Source organism: Callorhinus ursinus, unplaced genomic scaffold, assembly GCF_003265705.2.
Source record: "Callorhinus ursinus isolate GAN/ISIS: 27379988/994484 unplaced genomic scaffold, GSC_fseal_2.0 scaffold38, whole genome shotgun sequence".
NCBI classification, from domain to species: Eukaryota; Metazoa; Chordata; class Mammalia; order Carnivora; family Otariidae; genus Callorhinus; species Callorhinus ursinus.
Window position 1 is genome coordinate 8,725,995 of NW_027397100.1, and position 23,748 is coordinate 8,749,742.

A 23,748-nucleotide genomic window follows, 5' to 3' on the forward strand; every position below is an offset into this window, starting at 1 on the left:
CTCAGTGGGGAGCCTGCAGATAAAGGGCTCAATCCTGGGACTCCGGGATCATGACCTGAGCTGAAGGCAGACGCTTAACCGACTGAGTTACCCAGGTGCCCCATGGAAATCTGTATTTTTTAGAGTTCCACTGGTGAAAGTCAGGATCTAGGTCCAGCACTCAGATTCAGTATGTTTATGATGGTGAAAATTATAACAAGCACTTTCCCAGATGATGAGAAAAAAGAGCAAGGCATTGTTTTTAAAAACATGCCTCTTGCTGGCCTTACCCTTAAGCAAGATTCTCATTAATGATCTGGGCAGCACAGGATTTTTCTATGGGCACTTGCTTACTAGTAAAATAACCAAATAGCATTTTAATGTTTAGATACCCTGAAACCTTGAAAAACTGTTTTAGAGACAGCAACATAGCTATTTATGCCCCGAGGATTACATAAAGCTGTGCCTAAAAGGCAAGAGTCACTAGCTTGCTAGACTATCAAGTGGGATTCTTTATTACTCTCATTAGGGTAGTGTAATCCAAGCCAAACCCCCAAAGGTCTCAATTTCCCTTCCTGTTACCAGTTCAAGAAAAGACTGGCAAGTTTCAACACCTTTAGAAAGGCAGAGGAGGCCTGACATTCTGGTTTAATGAAGGATCCCTGAAGCAGTATCAAGTCTCAAGGAACTGAAAGAAATTGGTCTTGACTTCAGAGACAAGAGCTATTGGATTGTTTTGTATATTTTAAGGTTGGAGCTCTCACCTATGGCCACCCCACGAACAGCTCAGGTCCCTGTCATCTATCCCATCCCCTCAACTCTGTGTCCTACTTTCTTCCCCTCCGCTCCTCACTACCAAAATGTTTTTAAAGCTTTGGAGAATAAAAATGTGTTGAATGTTGAGGAAAGAAGATATTGAGAATTACATGGGGAAACAAGTCTAGTCCTAAAACCAAAGGACATCAAGACTCAGGAGAGGAGATCAAAAGGAAGTTGCAAAGATGACAATGCATGAATTAACCAGACCTGATTTATTTCCCCCCCTAAAAGGTAGGGGTGTGTGTGTATGTGTGTGTGTGTGTGTGTGTGTGTGTGTGTGTGAGAGAGAAGGGAGTTGCAATCTACCAAACTATGCATTGAGTTTATACTCTGCCAGGCAAATGTGCCCATACTCACCGATGGTAGTATCTGGACTAGCTGAATATGAGTATGTTCAAGTCATGCTATATAAGTCTGTGTTATAGGTTTCATGGGAACAAATGGTTAAATAAGTAGGATTGGGGAAAACTTAAAACATCAGAAAGAAGGGTAATCATGGGGCATATGCTATCTTAGGCAGAACATTCTTCCTGAGCCCTGCCAAGACAGTGGGGGGTTAAATCTGACCTGACGTACCTCAGACTTTCTGGATCTCTGTGACGCTCTGAAGCATAGCAAGGCCATGAATACTTAGAGAATCATCCTTGCTATGAACAAATGCCTCCTTCTCACAGAAAAGCTGAGAATCCTTGCTTGTTGACCATTTCAATAGCATATAAGCAGTCCCAAACTGCCTCCCATCACACCTTTGGTTAACACTACTCTTAAGAGAAGCTCTTGCCTCTCTTGTTCCTCATTTACTCTATAGAACAGCACTAATTGTTAAAAAGATAGTCAAAAGGGCTATACTAAGAAGAAAAGAGAATAAACAATCCAACAGAAATATAAATATGAACAAAGGATATAAATAGTAAGTTAAAAGAAATGAATACAAATAGCTAACAAACAAGTAGAAACCAATATTCTTTCCGATTTTAAAATTCGAAAATAAAATAAAATACCGGTTTTCATTTAGCAGATTAACAAAACTTTAAGTTTGATAGTACCCAGTGTTGCTAGGGGAAACAGATACTCTCAAATCAGTGGGGCAGCCTTTATGCAGAACAACTTTGCAATACCCACCAAAAATTGTTAATGTGTGTATCCTTCGATCTCTATCAGTTCTACTTCTAGGAATTTATCCTAGACATAAACTAACAGAAGTGTGCAAGAAGGGCGCCTGGGTGGCTCAGTCGTTAAGCGTCTGCCTTTGGCTCAGGTCATGATCCCAGGGTCCTGGGATCGAGCTCCGCATCGGGCTCCCTGCTCAGCGGGAAGCCTGCTTCTCCTTCTCCCACTCCCCCTGCTTGTGTTCCCTCTCTCTCTCTGTCAAATAAATAAATAAAATCCTAAAAAAAAAAAAAAAAAAGTGTGTATATGAGAATACACTGCAGGACTGCTTATAACAGTGGAAACTTATTACACAGCAGTGAATAAGTGTTATAAAAAAGGGAATGGTTAATTTTGGTATATACATAAAACAGAATACTAGGCAGCTATTAGTTCAGTGAAAAAACCAACTTGCAAAATAAAATATTGTATAATTCTGTTTGTGAAAAACACACACACTCCTAGATACACAGAAAACTTCTGGAAGGATAGGTAAAATATTGTTAACAGTGGCTGCCTCTGGCAAGCAGAACTAGAAGGAATCTGCTGAGGGGAGCTTTTACTTTCAGTTTTATACCTTCTGTACCACATGAGTTTATTTGTATTTACAAAATGTTTTTAATATTTTCAGAGGTATTAGAGGCTACTTTCAAAGCCTCTTCTTTTAAAACAAACAAGAGAAAAGCAAAGAAAGATGCAAGAGATTTTTCAGTAAAGATTCCCAAACTAGATCCCATAGCAAAAGGGACAAACATCTGTGCCTGTGAGCCAGCTTCAGCCAGGCCCAGAGCAAAGAGCAGTGTGAGCTGCAGTCCCACAAAGCCAAACTGACCTTCAGCCTCTTCAACAGCCACTGCAGAAGACCCTGCTGGGCAGCCTCGGTACACATCTCAGGCCGGAACTCTGCCATGTTTTCCACAATAGCTAAAGGGAGACAGACAGCAGTCATTTGGGAGGGCAATTTTGTTTCCATCTGCAACAAGCTTGCTTCCCTTCCCATGACAGACACCATATTCCTCTTCCCACTTCCTGTATTCCTCTTAGCCAGATGCTGTGTTGTCATTATTAGATTAACCAGGCAGATGCTATGGTTTGTTTTTAATTCAAGTAATGTTGCAAGTAAAACTCATAACTGAAAATGATGAAATTCACAAAAGGAATGTGATAGATGTTCTGTGCTAATAGGGAACAACACTAGAGCAGAACACAGAGAAAGGTGGATATCTGCCCAGGAAGGCCTTCTTAGTCCTCACTGCATGGGAGTCCCAGAGACCTGTAACTGAAGAGACAGGGGACTAGGCAGGAAGCCTAGGAAAAAAAAATCAGGGATGGTGAATTCAGAGTCTCTTCCCTTCCTGATTCATTCACTTTCAATTCTCTTTCTCTGGATATTGCAAGGGAAGAAAGCATGATCTTCTTAATTGAACAAAATAATGTGCAGAGAGGGGAAAGGCCATGCTGGCAGAGGTAACTGTCAGGTACTCGGAAGCAAATATAATTGGTCCTGCTATCTCCTACAAGGGCCAAATTGCTGCTAAACAGAAAAATTAAAACTTAGAGGAGGCCAAAGGAAAAAAAGTTATTACATAACCATGATACTAAAAAGGGGGACATTTTTTTAAAAATCCCCTATATAGTTCCATTCTAACACACCCAATGCTTTCATTTCCTTCAGGGCCCCTTCTGCTCCATATCCCAGGATATGTGACTATTATAAAGGAGATAGAGATAGGTCCACGTTCTCTAAGCCCAATGCCCAGAACACATCAGATCTGAGTTTTGAAGGAGAAAGGGATAAAGAAATCACCATGCCTCTTACGCTCATCCTCACTCCTCTGCCGGTGTCAGCCAGTGGCAAGTTAAAGACTCAGTGGGCAGCCCCCTCAGGGAGTGGAATACAAAGCCATGTTAGCAGAGTAGCAACGAAACCCCTGAGAGGTGAGGATCACCACAATACCCTGTTACTTTCTCACACTTCCTAGGAAAATCAACTCATTCATTTTAATCTCCAATGCCCTTATCTTATTCCTCTGCTTACACTTTAGATGGCTTCCCGTCGCTCACTAGAGCCAAATCCAATCATTTGGCCTCGGTTTACAAGGTCTTCCACCATCTGGGCAAACTCATGCCTCTGGTACCGTCTCCCGCTACTGCTACCTCCCACTGCGACAGTACATCTCTACACTTTCGCCAAGCCCACGCCCACTCACAGCTTTACAACTGTGACTCTCTCCCACCCAAGGGTCCTTCTCACATTTCTCTGTCAAAACGCACCTGTCTTCATATTCAGCTCCAATCAGCTATCTCTGGAGACCCTTCCTCACTTCCACACTGCTCTCCACTGACTCCTATTATACCATTTGTCTCCCTGTATTACCTTTCCTTTCTGTTCAAGACTTTCCCATCAGTCTGCTTCTTAGGGAGTTAAGACCATGCCCAATTCATCTTTAATCTACCCAGTGCCTAGCACAGTGCCTCACAAAACAGCAGGTGCTCAATAAATGAGAGAGGGATGAACCTCCTGAGCTGCTGGTAGGTGACTGTGCTGAAACTAGACAGATCTCTACAGATGGCCAGACTGGTGCTTTTTTCATTATACCAAGCCCTTTTTATTAACAGTCAGTTAAGACTTCTGATAAGCTTTCTATTCAGCAAAATCCAGCATTAGGCTAACAGATGGTAATGCCAAATTCTAGCTCTAGAATAAAGCCAACCCCCAAGTTACAGATTGTTGTGTTCTCTCTTCTCTTACTCCCTCAGTGCTATGCCTTCCCTCTTCTTTATGAAAATGCTCACAGAAGAGAGTATAAAACTATAAGAGAAATCTCTGGGAGACAAAAAGAGCTGAGAGAAAAATCTAATCTCATCAAAATTTCTGCTTCACCTGGGCCTCATTCATTTCTCAAGCTCTGCTTAAGATATGTCACCTTTGGTTTTTTTTACAAGACAATGACCAGTGATAAAGGAGGACTACCCAAAAGCACAATTTTAAATAGGCTAATGGTTTGACAAATTTGCCAGGAGAAAGACCTGGGAGATTCAAGGAGGAAGAAGGGAAATACTGCAAAGACACCCACTTAAATTAACATATGATGAAAGTGCATCCAAGTTAACAGCAATATTTCAACTAAGTTTACATGGCAAACTACACATAAGAAGATAAAGAAACACTTAACTCTTTTTCAAATAAACTATCTCATAAAGGTACTCCACTGTTCCAAAGTTTGTAGTCCCACTGAAGGGAAGTAGGAAGAAAAACCAATATAGGGGGATTAAAAATTGTAAACTATACACTTTCTAAAGCTAAAAAAAAAAAAAAAAAAAAATTCACTCTGCACAGACATGACCCTAACATTTGAAGGCAAAGTTCTGCTAAAAGGAGCCAGTTTTTGTCCAGGAAGTTACCCTACTTAGTGGATTTCTGCTTTTATTACTTGCAAGCCAAACCAAAGCTGCAGTTATATGAAATTTACACAAGGGTCTTCATTTCTGGAGAGGCAATCTGGGAATAGAAGGAAAGAAAACACCGCTGCTGTTGACTCTATTATGAAGGAAGAAAGAAATGACCACCAAGCCCAAAACAAACACGAAGGTCTCTGATCACTGGTCGCCCTGCCTCTCACCTAGAGTGTTGTGGACACCATCTGCCTCTTCCTTCACGGACTCATCCAGGCGCTCCAGATTCTGCACAAGCAGGGCCACCACCTGCCCATCCACCTTCAGCAACAGGGAAGCAAAAGGAGAGAGGGATACATGTCACCAAACAGTCCCAAAATGATCCCATTCCCATTCTTTCTTCTCACCTGCATGAACAAAAGAACTAATTGACCACCCATGGTTTACAGTGTGTTCTCCCATCCCATTACCTCTTTTGAGTCTTGAAGTGACCCCAAGGCAAAGAAAGGGCAGGTTTCATTATCCCTAACTTAAGATGAGTAAATCTAAGCTTAAGGAGACAAAGTAAAATTCAAGGTTACAAAGCTAGTGAGCACCAGCGCTAGCACTTGAACCTAGGTCTGCTGAAATCAGGTTCAGTGCTCTTTCTACTTCCCTATGTAATTGAAACAAACACCTTGCAAAAGCACCATCTTAAATCAGGTCAGTAGTTTGCTCAAGTCAAAAGAGTGTTTCTAGACCACAGCACCAAGAGATGTTTAGTTGGGAAGTTTATTTGCCATACTTGACACCGACCTCAAAATTTAGGCTTATACTCAAAACATTCCTAACGTTCTATGCTAAGGTTTTATGAAACTATTACTTCTGATGAACTTCTAATTCCTTCTTGAGAAGAGTATTAACATAATAAAATGCCTGACATTTGTATTACATTTAACGCACAGAATAGCAATTAAATTTCTCTAATTTGATTCATACAACCTTATAGGAAACTCTCAGTAGCCATGTCACAGAGCTGATATTCAGAGATTAACAGCTTAGCCAAGACCAAATGGCTACTGGGCAGTGGCAGGAAAGGCAAAAACCAAGCTTCCTTCTTTGGTGAAATAACACTTATACTACTTCATGCTTCTCTCTGCATACAATCTGTCCTCTTAGGGAGACTGCCCTTTGGGTAACCCTGATGCAAACCCAGGAAGGTAACTAAGGAAACACTGCATAATCAAGAAGTGATTATCCATCTGGTAATAACTTTCTCATCAGTAGCCCTTCAGTAACCTGTAGAGGAAGATAAAACCTGCTGTGTGTCTGTGGTATATCCTCTCTGACTGCCTCACTTAGGAAATGGAAGTAAGTTATCAAGATTAAATAAAATTATGTGGCATGCTTTACCTTGGGTCTAGATCAAAAATTAAGTAGAGAGTTTGAGTCTAGCTTTCGACCCCTTCTGACATCTGATCATTCACTATTCATATCTCCCACAGACCAAGAAAAACTCCAGTCCTTTGAAGGCAGTCACCAAACCCTTGTTCATCCTGGCATATGCTTCCAAGTGTAGTGCAATGCTATGGTACATGACAGTCACTTCGCTAAATTCAAATAAACCAACAAAACACTTACTTTGTGTACTGCAATCAGGTCTTTTATATAAACTGTTCTGTTTACTCTCATGCAATCCTCATAGCTTTTACCGTGAGCAAACAAAGGTCCAGAGAGGTTAACTAGCCTGGCCAAAGTCACAAAGGTTGTGGCAGAAGTGACTGACTCTAAGCATCTATTTTTTCCAATCATACCCTGGCACTTTGGGGAGGGGAAAAGAGAGAGAAGGAAACATCTCATTTGACTGACACTACCTGAACACTTGCGTGTAAGACACCCAACGATACAATTCAAACTGAGTCGGAGGATGGAACAATGGCAAGAGAGACAGATCTTAAAATAAGGCCTCTTTACTTTTTCTCAGTGACACTTAAAGGAAGTATCTGGCAAGGGGGAAAAGCTGAAATTATTGACTAATTTGCAAACCTGAATCATAAATGAGGTAGAATTTTCTAGGCTCTGCCCTTTATGGTGTGAAGAACAATGTAGGACACTAGCTGCAGATTTGAGGGGATACTGATGCCGGAATTGAGGGTGCCTGTAAATACGAGAATAAGCTGTTTTCCCCTCTTATCCCAAGGAGAGATACACTCTCACACTCAAATCTCGCAGCCAGCAAAAGCTTCACCAAAGAAATCCACTGCAATGTTTTCCTTAATTAATTGGACAATTTGAGTATATGAGAGGAAACAGAAAAACATCTGGGGGGAAAATATGAACCATGTCACAGTTTGTTTTTCCCTAAATCACCCTGATTGACTTATAATCTCCCTGAATCCTAAAGCAGCAGACACTGCAAATCCACTGGGTATCACCCTGCTTGTCGGTTCTGCAAACTGCTTCACCCATTTCAGTTGCTTATATGCTGCTTTATCTGCATTATTTTTCCCCCTTTCCTTGATTCTTAGTTATGTTTCCCATCTCTGCTGTCTGGAAAATGGTGGGGGTACAGTGGCAGTATCCAACGCATTCAAATCCCAGAACTGAATGGGTATCTGGCTGGAGGAAAATCTTTTTTCTTGCCACAGAAATCTAACTTCTAACAGACAGCCTTTTCAAGCTTGCAAAGTATAAAACTTTATGTTTAGCTAGGTTAAATGCCATTTTATCTGGCTGTAGGAGGGCCAAAGCAGTCAAAATACATTTAGCTCAGAAAACCCTTGGAAAAAGATTTATACTATGCAAAGCTCTGGATATCACCTAGTAAGAAGCACAAATTAGCATTCTCTCTTACTCCCTCTAGCCCCTTGGGTCTACCACCTTCATGCCATTTTTTTGGACCTGTGACTAAACCTGAAACCAAAACCAAATCCTGGTCAGGGACCAAAGTGTCAGCCAGAGCAACCCTGGCATTAGAAATCATGACTGTCTTAAGCCTGACGTTTTCTGGTAAGTTACCAGATACTTCTCCTTGTTAGCAGGTTTCCTAAACAATATTCCAGCAGGTCCTACTAAGATGAAGTTCAAGGGCATGTTCAGATATCATTTTCCACTTGACCAGGGAAGATGGATATAAGAGAAAAGGAGGAAATTAAAAAAAAAAAAAAGGACAGATGAGAAGGTTTGAAGGATTCTTTTTCTATCTTGCACAGTCTGCCAATAACCTTTCTTAAGAGTGTGGAGTAAAATTTTCTACCTACTATGAGCTCTGAAAATTTCGTATTTAAAAAACTAAGAAAAAACCTCCCACATCCACTGAATCTTGATCAAGCAGTAAGTTTTAAGGATACAAATGGTAATATGGTCAAAATGCAAAACTTATGCCTGTTGCCACCTATCTAGTAATATTTTAGCTTCTCCTCTTGCTCCTACAATTCATTATCCACACAGCTGCCAAGAATGGTCTTCCTAAAATGTTCGGTCAGACTATGTTACACTCCCTTGCCCAAGATACTCCGGTTACTCCCCTTCACACCGGCAATTCCACCCCAGCTTCCTACCCCGGCCTACAAAGCCCTGAGCAATCTGGCCCTGACTGCGCTCTCTCCCCTCCCCACCGCTGTGCTCCAGCAGTTCTTCTGTTCCTCGAATCTGCCAAGCTCATTCCTGCCTCAGGTCCTCTGCACTTATCCTTCTGAATGGCTGGTTTCTTCCTGCACGCCGAACTCAGGCCTTCTCTATCTAATCTAACGTGACTTCCCAGTCACTGTACATCACGTCACTCTACTTTAACTCTTTATGTAACAAGAGAACCACTATCTGCTTTCTGGTTTGTTTGCTGCTTTTCCCCCACACTAGAATTTGAGCTCCACAAAAGCAGACTCTGTCAGTCTTGCTCACTGCTATATAAGCCATTCCTAGAGTCTAGAACACACAAAGCACTCAATAAACACTCAGTGAATGAACGAACAAATGAATTTTGCTTGGGAACAAATACAAATGAAGGTGAAGACATTAATAGAAATGAGAAAGGGATAAAAGTGATAGGATCCAGAAACTTACATAATACCTTTAGAGCAACAGAAAACCTGCCAACCCCAGCCTCACCTGAGCAGCACAAATGTACTGCCAAACAGCGCAAACCAAACCACGAGAGAACTTCGAAGTTGACTGTTTAAGTAGGGTTAATTGAGTGCAAGAATGGGTATGGAGGGCAGTCCCCCGAGTCTCCACATCAAAGCCACCTTTGTGAAACTTCATACCAAATGGTGGATCCTATTACCACTATGGCCGCTGTCATGGCCCGGCCACATTCCCACCTCCTCTGCTGGGACACCTGCATACATCGTCCTGTTACAGCTTCCCTTTGAGGCCATAGGAAGTACCTGCAGCTCCGCAGTCCTTCCTGATTCTTACTCCTCACAAGTGATTGCTCCTCCTCCCCACTTCCACAGAAGCTTACATCTCTCAGAACTGTTCTTAATATTCTGCCTTGCATTATCATCATTACTCATTTCACCCCCTTTTTTTTTTTTTTAAGCTAAACGTCTATCCTCCCATGCCTTATTTAGGTCCATTCCCTTCAAAAATTTTTTTTGAGTATTCATTCAAAATGTTTTTTGAACATCTGTCAAAATGAAAAAAAAAAAGTTTGTTGAACTCAACCTCTCGCTGATGGCAGATAATAAATATGTCATTTTAACTTGACATTTACTTAGTACTTAATATGTTCCAGGCATAATACCTTTATGAAGATAATGGCCAACATTCATTGGGTGTTTACTCTGTATTGGACACAATCCTAAAGATTTATTAAATATCTCATTTATTCCTCACTTCAGTGTTGTGCAATAGGCACATTCTACAGAAGAAGAAACTGAGTACACAGAGATTAGGTAACTTTCCCAAGGACACACAGTTGGTAAATGATAGAGGTACCACTATGGCCACTCTCTTGATGGGAATCACATCTCAGGAAAGACAAACTTATAAAGAGATGTCTATAAGCCAATGTGACAAATGCCAGGATATATAAAGTGCTAAAGAACACAAATTCTGCCTGGGGAGTGTGTGGGGGGGAGGGGAATGAGCCTTAAAAAAAAAAACAAAACTCAGAAGAGATAAGCTTTAAGTTAGGTTTTAAAGGATGAGTGGGAGTATTCCAGGTAGCCCAGGAGAAGCAAGCCTGCCAAGCTGAAGGCAGATGTGAGCAAAGGCATGGGGCTGCCAAGCACAAGGCAAATTTGGGGACTAGAAAGTAGGAAATGGCTGTCATCTAATCACAACTCTCAAGAAGTCCTAAGACTTCTTTAGAGAGATATGCCAGAGAAGTGCCATTAAAGCAATACACTCTTGCATTTACTAAAAGACTCTATTTTCCAGGCTACCAAATCAATTTGCTACAAAGCACAAATATTCACCTTTTGCATAAGTAACAGCAATGGATGTGAACCAAATTTTAAGCCCCAAAGATCCCCAAGAATACCAGGACAGTACTCTCTCCCCACAAATGTGCTGGTCTATTGCTCAGGACTTCCAATTGGGAAAAAGACCAAGGCAATAACTGCAAACTGCACACCACAATAAATTCTGCTCCGTGCCCTCTAGCCTCTGCTCATGCAATTCCAGGCCCCTGGTATTGGCCCCAAATTAAAACTACAAAGACAACTCAACCCTTGTAATATGAGAATACTCATCAAACTTCTTCCTGAATACAGCACAAGGGTAAAAAAAATAATAATAATAAATGAAAGACCACCCACCAGTTCTGTTCTCTGTTATTTACTGATAGCTGCTGACTGGCTGCAGACAAGCAAATAATATATAGAAGTCTAGGGATGTTCAAATGTGATTCACACCAGCCCCACCAGTATAAAGCTGTAAGAGTCAAAATCTTAAAATGATAATAAAAAAAAAACCCTAAACAAACAGAAAACCCTGTATAGCAGCTACCTAACGGCTCCCCAGACTGAAGATGAACTGTTTCTTTCCAAACAATAAAATCTGCACGGTCCAGCTTTTGTTGGTGGGCTTAGCAACACAGAAAACACAAAGGGGGCTTTTGTGGGAACTGCTGTTTCCGGGGACGTTTTACAGGCAGCAGCCGGGCTAGCTGCTCGTCTCTCATCTCCTCTACTCACACAGGCAACGGATGGTAATTAAAATCAGCCCAGGGACCAGGCAGGAAGGCTCACTTAGGGCCACTGTAATTAACCTCTGGAAGGTAAGACTGCACAAATGACACCATGGGGACACAGAGCAGGGGCAAGTGCCACAGCCTTCCTTCAGATGCTCCTCAAAACAAAAGGACAACCCAACATCATCCTTTTCTTTCTGCACACTGGTTCAAAGGAAAAATAAAGGTCCTGAATTCTACAAAAGTGGCAGTTTGCTCTAGGAAGGAGCTTGAAAGAAAAATGGCAATAGAAATTTTCATCAAACTCAGTCACAAACAGCCCTGCTGGACTCCAGCCTCAGACTCTGTAGGAGACAGGCCTTCATATCCAGTGGGTTCAACAGCCTCTCTATTCACACCAAACACCAGCAACAAGCATGGCACATAGGAAACTGCCAGTGTCAAGGACCTTGAGAGAAAGAGTGAGGAGAGGGTGGGTGGAGTAGCAGTGGGGTGTCAGAATCTTTTGGGGCCCCAGGCCCAACCATTCTGATTCAGCGGGTTTGGGATGGGGCCAGAATATAGCCTAACAATAGAAGCCCTTGTGCTTCTAATACAAGGGACTGCAGCCATTTTTGATAAACTGTAAACTGCATCAAAACCAGTATTTACTAACATTCTTAGCAGAAAGAAAAGATCAGACCACAGAAGACAACAGAGAGGAAGGAAAATTAACAGAGCCTAGAGGAGGGAGACAGCTTGATCGGTGGACAGAGCCCCACAGCAGGTGTCAGGGTAAGAGGCTGGACTGGACTCCCTCCTCCACTTGCCAGCTGGAGCGCCTTTCTAGTCCTGGAGGACTCACTGTTGAGAGGGAAGCTGGTATGCTGGGGATCCGAACACGTAGGCTCTCATCTCAGCAGCACAGGGCCGGGCTGAGTGACCTGGTGGAGAGCTGCCCCTCTGTATCTGGGTTTCCTCATGTGTAAAGGGAGGTGATGAGAACACAGACTGGTTTAACTCACATATAAACTCCTTATGACTGGCTGCTGCCTGGAAGACTCTGAAGCCTTACCCAGGCTCCACAAAAAAGGCAGAGAAATCCACCAGCCCTGGCTCTACAGGCAGGGGCTGCAACTCTGGCCGGATGAGCTGGAAGGTCTGTTCTTGCTTTTAACATTCTCCAATCCCCTATCTGTAAAATGATAATGGTATCTGTCCTCACTGGTGCTTCCGAGAGGAGAGGAGAAACATTTGTGCAAGGGTCAGCAGCACCACATGGGGGTAGAAGAACAGAAACATGGAGTCCAAGAGAACACAGGTTCAAATCCCAGCTGTGTGACCACAGGCAAGCTGTTTTGCCTCTCCTAAGCCTCAGTGTCACAGCTGGAAATGAGAATAGTAGCAGTACTACCCATCTGAGAGGATATGGTGAAGATCACATAAAGTAAAAAAAAAATGAGAAAAGGCCTGCCTACAGCAGATATTTAATAAATGCTAGGCCTCTATAACCCCTTCCTTAACACAGTTCCAGAGTATCAAGTACCCCACAAGTTGCATTTCTACTTTCTTACTCTCCTTATTCAGTGTAGCCTTGCCACGGAGCTCACACCTACCTGGTGCCACTCACAGAGACAATGGTGATGATGTTAACACCTTACACACACCCGCAAAACCCCAGCGGGATGTGCAACTTACCAGAGCATCGATGAGTACTTCCGCTCCCTCTTCACTCTCGTGGAGGGTGTCTATATCTGTTAATTCCTGAAGCAAATCAACCACAGCTATGGACACATGTGAAAAGTGTTAAGGGTATCACGTATATACTGAAACCTTACTGACATTTTATTAAAATCTTTGCTTCCCTTCTGTTTCCTTGTCAATCATTTTATTACTGTTCACCTTTAATACATTGTGGCTTTATTAACATCTCTTCAACAAGGTTCTACTCACAGTGGGTGTTCAGTAAATGTTTTTAACTGACTCAGTCTTTTTCCTTATGCTGCCTTCCTGGTCACTTATTCCATAGGTTCACTGCATTTTCATAAATTTCAAAATTTCAAATAAATTGCTCAGGAGGCTGCTTTTCCAGTGAGAAACAGGCCAACACCCTTAACCCTATCTCACAATTTAAATTCTTGGAACTCAGTATAATCTGAACTACCCCGTACAGTTCACCTTCAAAGGTAGTAATGATTTCTGAGATGAGATGGCTGGTGTTCAGCTAGGGGTCGGCAGAGAGCGGGGCAGGACAAAATCAGTTTCAGATGTAGAGGGAAGGCTTTACACTGGACTGAGCTAGACCTCACCCCCACCCAGCTCCCTCCTCTCACATACTGAGCTACTATGGACATAAAAGGAAGAACAATGAGAATTAAACACTAGACAAAAATAGAAAGAGGAAAATATATATGAAAGAAAGAAAACATGAAAGAGAGAAAAAAGGAGTTATGTTTGGAAACTGGAAGGCAGAACTAAACTGCTTCTCTTCCTCACCTTGGAAACTCTCTCTCTCTTTCTCTCCCTCCCTCTCTCTCTCTCTCTCTCTCTCTCTCTCTCACACACACACACACACACACACACACACACACACACACACACACGGACACACATGGACACCATGCACTGCCGACCTGCATTTCTGAATGTCTACGATGAAGAAGGCACTGTGATGGTGACAAAAGCAAATCCATTATTCATTCTGGGCCTCAGTTTCCTCATCTACAAAATGAGAGCGTTCAATAATCAGAGACATTTAAAAATTATACACCACAGGCAATTGCCAACATGTAACAAATGAGGAATACAAACGTCCTGAAAAAGGAGCAATCAAACTGAACTCGGAAATCAGGAATGATTTGCTAGAGAAGACTGATCAGAAAACTGGCAACTAAAAAGGATGAGGGCAGAGGGGCAAGAAAGCCAAGCCACGGGAGTAAGGGCAAAGAGACTGGAATGTACAAAGGCACGTGAAGAGGAGAACACAGAGGATTTGGGAAGGGAGAGGAGGACAGAAGAAAGAGGAGGAGAGAGAGAAAATTACAACTAGAACTCTATGAAGAAAATAATATTTTGAAAGAATAACCTAATAGCTGTATACAGGCTGCACTCAAGCGTTGAGTGCCAGGGGCGGGAGCGGGCAGATGGGAGGCAGGAGGAGCAGGTATAGCTGGAGGGTGAGGGCTGGGCGGGGAGCCAGGTCTAGAGGAAAAGATACACACAGCAGTCCAGAGTGAGACAAGGTCAGAATCAGGGCAGTTTCACTAGAACTGGAAAGAAAAAAATAAAGGAAAGATACAGAACATAGTAACAGGAATGACAGGATTTGCTAGCAACTGCCAGCTGATGTTCCAGGTATTTTATGAACATCTTTTGCTGAAAGAAAAACTATTGGCAGGTTTGTTTTATTCATTTATAACCGACTAGCTGATCATCACGCACAAGTAATTAAGCTATCTGCGTCTTCAGGGTGCCTGAGGTGGCTCAGTTGGTTAAGCGACTGCCTTCGGCTCAGGTCATGATCCTGGAGTCCCGGGATCGAGTCCCACATCGAGAAGCCGAGCAGGGAGCCCGCTTCTCCCTCTGACCCTCTTCCCTCTCGTGTTCTCTCTCAAATAAATAAATACAATCTTTAAAAAAAAAAAAAAAGCTATCTGTGTCTTCTTTCACTCTTTAAAGTGATATTTACCCAAAACACCGGAGTGCTACAAAACTTAATATGTAAAAGAGCTTAAAGGTCTTTGGACAAAACTCTTTTATGTGTCTAGTCTACTCTTCATTAACCAAGTAACCAGAAAGCAGCTGACACAAAAGACCACGTATCCTATTTGACACACAGTAAAGCAAAACACAGAAGTTGTTTGAATTAGTTTTAAAAAACAAAAACTGGCTACCAAACTAACCCCTAGAAACCTCAGAGCTACCCCTGACTAGTAGGAATTAGTAGTAAAGACTGCAGCAGTTGCCACTGTAATAACCACCATGTCTAAAAGTCATCAGTATGCCAAGTGCTGTGCTACCAAATTCTCACAAGGGCATTATAAGATACATGTGATCCCCATTTTACAGATCAGAAAGCTAAAAGCTCAAAGTGGTTAAGTAACTTAGCTAAGGTCATTGCAATAGTAGGGGAGAATGTTAGGTCCATCTGATTCCAAAAACAATACTTTTGCCACTACACTTCATACTAATGGACAGGGGAATACATATCAGCTTTAAACAGGGCTAGGTTCAGGTAAATCCTAGCTAATGACCCTACTGCAATTACAAAGATCTGTCACATATTTCCACCAAAAATTATTAAAAGTTTCAAGAAGAAACAAGATGCTAAAAACTCCCCCTCCTCCTCATCTAAGAAACTCTCAAATATATTCTCTTGAAAAGTTCTTAAATATACATTGTAAAAATCCTATAATCGATTCACATGCTTATTTAATATATATGACATTCATCTATGTATCCATCCATCCATCCACTGTAGAGTCAGATGTCTATAGGACAAGAATATGAATTAGGCATATAGTTAGTATTATCATTACCTTCCTTGAACAATGCCATGCAGAACTAAGTACTTATTAACTCATACGTGATGGCTATTCATTAAACAACAGCCTCAAGAGACAAGTGGGGTATATATGAAAGAACACCAGATGAAGAGTCAGAGCAAACATGAGGATAGGAGTCATGCTGGACAGGAGTCATGTTGTATTCATCTTTGCTTCCTATCTTCAGTAGTTCAGTGAACTGAACTATCCCAAAACTATCACTAGCTGTGTAATCCTGTCCAAGCCCCTTTATTTCCTTATAGCTCAGTTTCCTCGCCTGTACAGTGGTGGCAATGGTCTCTCCCCAGCCCATCTCGCTGAGTAGCTAAAAGGAATAAATAAGGTCACCTATGTCGAAGGCCAGGCAAATCAAAGTAAAAGACAGTATTCAAAGTGTCTTCTAAAAAGACTGTTAGTCAAGTCTTCCCACAGAATGGCCAAGGCCTTCACTGTTGCCTTCACTTTTTCCTGAAGCCTCTAAAATCTAAAATGTAAGCTAACAACAGCGTGGTCTTCCTTTCTGGGTCACAATGAGTTGGAAGATCTAATTTTATATTTTGGCGATGCTACAGACATTCAGATTGATCAAGTCCTCTCAGGTCTATGGGCCAGGTAACATATTTTTCTTTGATTAGTCTTATACCATGCTCACAGATGTGTCACCTTAAACCTGGGAACTTCTTTTAAAATGGAAAAGAATTTGACAATGGTGGTGGTTTTATATAGGACAGGATGAGTGTCTAAATTTTACCAAGGAAAGTCATTTCTAAAAATGTTCCAGTGGTTGTCTCCTTGCCTACCCTCCTGCCTCAGGTGAGAAGTCAAATATGAAACCAGTCACCAGTTACTAGGTCTGGTAAATATTTCATCAATTCTACCGCTACGTGATTTTACATAAATTCCTAACTTTCACCAAATTAACATTTCAGCAAGGCAGTAACGAGTCCATAATTGTAATCACCAACTCCTGGGTAATGTAATATGACCCAGAAGATAGAGGTCATTTGAAGACCAGAAAAGGGAATGAGAACCAAAACTAAAGATAGACTGGCAGACTCTCAATCTTGATGAGAAAATTCAGCATGGTCTGCCACCCATCCAGCATTTCTTCACAAGCAGACTCTGGGCATGGGTGATAGGTTTTTCCACTGTAGTTACAATTTCATTTCACAAGGTAAAAGGTTCTCCCGTCCAAGTATAATAGGAAAACAGAGAGCCTGTCTCTCTGTGAATTACTAAAACACAGTTTTTGATAGCCTATTTTGTCATGTCGAGTAGAAAGGCCACCTTGCACACTCCCTCTGTACCTGTCCACTACAGGGGCAATAAGCTAGTATAATAAGAGGTGAAGCAAAAAAGACCAGCTGGGCACAAAATGGTCCATAATACAAAGGCTCTTAGAAAAAGAGTATTTACTTCCACTTTCTGTCTTTAGATATTTGCTTTTGGGTATGATCCATGTAGAGTTTTGGTACAGAAACTGAACGTTAATCTCATTAATCTCCAATGAGATGTGTCCATAAAGAACAAAGTTATTAAAAAAATAAAACAAGAAAAAGATAAGAACAAGATGTAGTAAGCAGATAGCTTTTTAAAAAAAGTCATTTCAGGGGCACCTGGGTGGCTCAGTCATTAAGTGTCTGCCTTCGGCTCAGGTCATGATCCCAGGGTCCTGGGATCAAGCCCTGCATCAGGCTCTCTGCTAGGCGGGAAGCCTGCTTCTCCCTCTCCCACTCCCCCTGCTTGCGTTCCCTCTCACGCTGTCTCTCTGTCAAATAAATAAATAAAAGCTTTAAAAAAAAAAAAAAGTCAGTTCAAAAAGGATTCCTTAAGAAAAATGAACCAGTCTAGATTCAGGGAATATAACTGATTTATTGGAACAAATCTGGGTTTAAAAAAAAAAAAACCAAAAACTTTTTTCTTTTACTTCTAGATTAGGACAGTGATTAGATACGGCTCATTTAATGCAGACGAATTTCAAAACACAGACACATGGTCTTTTTCTCCTTTTAAAACAGTTGGCACAGAGCTACCTAGAATAAACCTGGACTCTTAATTTTCTCCCAAACCTAGATCAAACTAATATGAAGGAGAAAATGCACTCGTTCAAGATTCAGTAAGTACCTACTAATGGCTAAGGGGCACTATATTGCCACAGGGGAGATGTCCAAAGCGGGCTATAACCACCCTAATCTTCCAGGGGCATGGAATTCACCTAAAACTCATAAACAAGATCAAAAGTTATATTAAGAGGTCCTTTTCCTAGATTGCCACTTTGGCACTTTTTACCTGACCTTTCTTCAGAGCATACTTAAAAGGCTCCAGAAAAATGGGTGACTTATCTGCACAGATTATCAGACATGTCAGACTACTGATGAGAAAAAAAAGTATCTTCTCTTCAATGTAGTTTTGATTCTGGAAATATCGAGATGAGAACAGCTCCCAGCAAAGCAACAGTTCAAGATACACTAGTCTTGTTAGACAGTGTTTGCAGGAAAGCACTAGAGCAATAGCCAACTCTGTCCCAGTCCAATTAGAAGAAAGCCCTTAAGAGGCTCAAACCCTTCCCAGCCCTATTCCTGCTCATTAACACTGGGGCTCTAACACATGGCACCCCTGACTATTGTACACACCCTCTGGGACAATATGGTGTGTTGCAGTCAGTTTGTTCCACTTTAGCTTTCTCAGACCCAACTGCTCAAATTCAATTGATCCCTGCTGGTCTAAAAAAAAGTCTGTCTGCTCTTTATTTTCCAATCCCCACAGTAATCCTTCACAAAATCCAACAGGACAACTTTGCAGGTCCTCCTGGCTTTCTAGAGTCTAAGAAAATTAGGCAGTTGTTTAGAAAGGAATAGTGCTAACAACTACTTCCTAAAATTATCCCAGACCCCCCCCCAAAAAAAGCTGTCCTATCAGCACCAATGATCTCCTCTGTAACTAACAAATTTCTCCCTTCCCACATATTAGTATGCAACCCATAATGCCTTAGGTTGACATTATTACAATGAGACCTAGTTTTTCTGAGTCACAAACAGGTGGAGACAAAGCAGACTTTGAACAAACTGGGTTTACTCTATATATATATATATATATTTTTTTTTTTTTTTAAAGAATAGAGCACTGACCTGGGAAGCAGTGGTCTTGATGTTTTTTGTTTTTTAAGTAAAGTCATGAGCCTGATATCCTGGTTAGTTTGTAGTGATTACATGAGCACATCAGCTTCTAGCATGTAAGGAATGGCAATTTGCATTGGCAAGGTACAGACCATGAAAATAAACTCGAAATACACTCTGATCTCCACATCTGTCAAAAGCTTACCCATCTCCAATGCCCAATTCCCTATTCACCCCCAAGCCAGAAATGACTCACACCTCAAAACTCCAATGGCATTTCATGAGCCTAATACTCCAAGGGCACTTACCACACATAGTAACTTGTAAGTAAGTAAGTGTTTTTGCTCAACTGGAGTTATTATTTCTTGTTTTCCCAATAGGACCCAACAGGGCTTATCACAAAAAGGAGGAAGCTCATAAATGCCATGATCTACCACAAAGACTTTAGAAAGGATTCCACTGACTTGTCACTCAAATTGAGAATACAGCTAATGACATACAAAAATAGGATGCTTATGGATTTGGTGCTGTGATTTATTTTTTTTGTTGGTGGTAAAAGGGGTGATGAGCCACCATCTGGGGTTTTATCTTCCCCTTGTTTTATTCCTCCTTGTTCCTTTAGGCAAAATGAGGAAATACGGCTTAAGCGTAACAAACAAACAATAACAAACAAAACTGTTTGTTTAGCAGTACCTTAAGAAAATATCTTTAAATGTACCTTTGATTTTATGTTTCTGTAGAAACACTCCAAAAGGTTCACAAAAAAGGGCTCTAAACATATTTAAATGACCTACTTCAAAGGAAAAATGGTTCTAAAAAGCAGTATTTCTAAAAGGCAGCAGCTGCTGGATCCTACCTTGTGTTCCCTTCTAGCACATTCAGAGTGACTCTTCAGTACTGTGTGAGGGGTGTGCCCCTCCCTCTCTGCCCCTCACCCCCAGAGATGCTCTTCACAGACCAGAATTCCACTCTGCAGCAACCGACGGTGGGCTCCAGCCTCTCAAGGGGGGAGACGAGGCACAGAAGCGCTGACAGGTCCTCACGAGCAGCAGTGATGCAGAGCGCCAGAATAAACTCTGAAGCTGCTTCTCACGGTTGAAAGGATGAGGCACAAGCTGTTTTCTCGTAACTCTGCTTCTTAAGGTTACAACAAACCAGCCTCTGATCCAATTAAAATCCCTATAGTTTATTTTTCTCAGAGAAGGACAAAGCAAAGATGACCTGGGCTTGCTGGGAGCACAACCAGCCACGTATGGTCTTGGTTGATAAATGAAGAGCTAAAGAAGATGAAAAATTTAAGTCATGACTGCCATGAAATTGTTTATTCACGGTAAGGTGTTTCGGGCAGTTACAGCTGTACAACAGTAAATTGTTAACAAGCGTCTTCTGAAGAAAAATCTCCATTATAGATCACAGATAAGACAGGAAGCAGAATGCATTGCTACTGGGAGATCAACCTCCCGAAATAGTAGAGGATGTGTCAGACACAAGTCAAGAGGGCCTACCCTTTCCTGAAACCACTTTCAAGAAAAACTGTACTTTGAGGACGATGACATTCACCCTAACTGCTGCAGCTAATTAAAATTAGGTAATTAAAAAAATTTCAAATGCACTTTAAATTTGATGTACGGCATAATTAAAAATCAGATTTTAAAAAATATCATTAGGGCAGTAGGGTGAAGGTTGGCACACTAGAGGGGAAAAAAAACAAAAACAAAAACGCAGTTTAGCTCTCAGAAAACAGGAGGGAAATGGCAGTCTGTCAAAGTTATTATAGGGGGACTTGTTTTTCTCCTTTTTAAAGACCAGAACTTAACAACTTGGAACATCTGTGCCCTTGCCTTTCCCAAGTATGCCGATGTCGAACAGCACTTCTTGTGTCATTCTTCTCCCCAGCAGGAACCAGGCTGGTGAATCAGCAAAATGTCAGGATCTTCCGAAAGCTGCTACTATTACTTTGAGTTAGCAGGAACAGAAAAAAGAACGAGAGCTGTGTTTCCAGAAACAACTTGGTGATTCCTGTGTGAATACACAAGGTAGCAGATGACACTATGCAACTCTGTCAGGGATGTAATAAATCCTATAGGGGGAGGGCTCAAGATGCACTTGAAACAACACTGGGCTGGAAACTGGGGGGGCCCAGAGGGCCAGCCTCAACTTCAACAGTTAGCTGTCCAACATCTGGACCTCTGATTTGTCACTAATAAATAAATAAGGCACCGGGCTAAGTCATCTCTCAGGTCTGTTTAGATCCTGAAAATCTACCATTCTGTAGGTGAATTAAAATGTAAAGTCACAACTAGAACTCCTTCTACCTTACTAACTCTGTGAGGACTAGTCAGTACCTTGAATAGGGCTGATCATATGGTAGACACCCAAATATATGCTTATTGACTGATGCTGCTTGACATCCAGTCTAGTCCATGGTTCCTCGGGGTCTAGTACAGTGCCTGGTACATAATAAGCACTCAAGGCATGTCTACTGCATGAATTCATGAGACCCTATACTAAGCTGATCCAGAAACAAGGTAATCAACCAGGGTTCTCGTACAACCCAGAACCCAGAAGTAAACCCTGAGGAACACACTCAGCAACCTGGGGACTGACAGAGTGATTCTTAGTACTATCTAACCTTGTAAGTCTCAGAAATGGCTTAAGAGCACCGTTAAAGAAACCTGCATTAAAATTATTCACTGATTTATTTCTATGAGAATTATCAAGCAGGAAAGAACCTAGTCAGACACGCTCTCAGGAGAGAGATTACCAGGAAGATGAAAATAACATGAAGCAGCAGCAGATTCCCCACGAATATCACTCAGGCAGACTAACTAAATTTGTCTCCTACCTTCGGAAATCTGGATTCAAACAGAAAAAGTATTGGAAGAGAATTTGCTTTAATGAACATATTCCCGACCAAGGGCACATCAAAAGCCGTTTGCAGAAAGCTGCTGCACATCTGAGAGCAAAGACAACGTATTAAATGGTTTTGGAAGTCACGGTTCAGATTCAGGTAAAAGTAACATCCACTAAGTGCCTACTGTGTATCAGAAACTGCTTAGTCCTCACATGGTCTCCTTTAATCCTCCATAACAATGAAAGGCAAAAGTTATTAACTCCACTCCTGCAGAGGACAATACTGAGGGCTGGAGGGGCATCAAATTTCATACAAGAAATGAAGCTGGGAGCCAAAGCTAGATCATCTGTTTAGTTCTAATGCTCATTCAACAAATATTACGTGTTTCTGTGCCCAAGCCTTTTTTAAGGAATAGGGAACGTAGTACTGGACAAAATAAAATTAAAATCCCTGTCTTCCTGGACATTCCAGTGTGCTTTCTACCATGGTTCACTGCCTCCTCTTTCCTCAACTCCACTGGGCCGTCTGTTAGCAGAATGATGTCTAGATCAACAGATTCAAATCCTATCTGGCCTTGCCGCTATAATGGACCTGGAAAATCAAGATCCTGAGAAATTAATGCTATTAAGGTATGAACAGATACATCACAATGAATTCCAGCACTAATAAGAGAAAATAGGACAATTAAGGATTGCCCAAGATTTAGTCATAGATAAAAACAGATTTTCAAATGAGTAAAGAGCAGCGTGTTTCCAGACGGGAGATAATTAGAATGAAAATAGAACACCAGACGTGACAGCAGACATCAGCAGAGACAAGACAGGAGAAGAGAGTAAACAGTATTCCCTCACCCTGTCAGCCTTCCTACTGAGGACAGATCTGAAAGGATATCTGTATTATCGTGTCCAAGTAACCCAAGGAGAGACTGCACAGCATTCAGCTCCACCAGGAGGTGGTACAGGTCTGGCATTGTGGCCACCACGTGCATCTCCTGAATGATGTCATTTAGGTCCAGCTCAGATTCCATAAACCTAGGAGGGGAAAACAAGACAGCATCAGTGAAAGGAAAGGGGTACTTATCAGCACTGAGGAGCAAACAGCAACATAATCCAGACAGAGAAACAATCTGTCAAAGTGTCTGCAACAGACCAACCAGGAAGTACACTCATCCAAACATCATACTGTCACACAATTTCCTTGAGAAATCGATTTCCTCATTACAAAAATCAATCTTGGATTCAGATCTCATTACAGAGTTCCCCTTACTCTTGCAGTCACAAGTTGCCTTTTAGAGGCTCCTGAAACATTTTTAGCATTAAATGATCTGCCCACCAGTCCTGTGGATTAGCTACCATGACCACTGTGTTGCCCTGACACAGTTATCCTACTAACCCAAAAAGGGTTTCTCTTACCTGCCACTTCAGATCGAGGGCCAATTTTTCCCCTCACCCAAAGGAAGATACTGAGATTTTCCTGCCATCCAAAAATACCCTGCTTTCCTCCAAACCCTCTCCCTTCAGTAAGCTGATTAGGGGGCAGATCCCAAAGTAAAGCAGCGCTGGTCTCCAGCATCCTGTAATCACCACCACACCTTACAGAGCATGATACTGCACTCACATTTCCACACCCAAACCTTTCAACAAACCTATGCCCACGCACTAAGAACAAAACTGCTCTGCATTCACCTCTCCCAGCCCTCCCCCGGTGTTTGACATATCAGAAATGCCCAGTAAGCCTTTGATGAACAAGACAGGAAGGTTTGCTCTGAGGAGGAAGTGAGCCAATCCATGTAAAGCA

General features: G+C 41.8%; 1 protein-coding gene across 1 annotated transcript in view; it reads right to left on the reverse strand.

Moving 5' to 3' along the window:
* The window catches only part of CTNNBL1 (catenin beta like 1), a 160,032-nt gene that overhangs the window by 92,012 nt on the left and 44,272 nt on the right, over window positions 1-23,748 (reverse strand). Inside the window, exons 4-7 of the mRNA XM_073880447.1 lie at window positions 22,841-22,982; window positions 13,136-13,231; window positions 5,571-5,664; window positions 2,780-2,871 (exon numbers count right to left, since the gene is read on the reverse strand). Of these exons, the coding sequence (XP_073736548.1) occupies window positions 2,780-2,871; window positions 5,571-5,664; window positions 13,136-13,231; window positions 22,841-22,982 (424 nt within the window). The remainder of the gene's footprint in view (window positions 1-2,779; window positions 2,872-5,570; window positions 5,665-13,135; window positions 13,232-22,840; window positions 22,983-23,748) is intronic.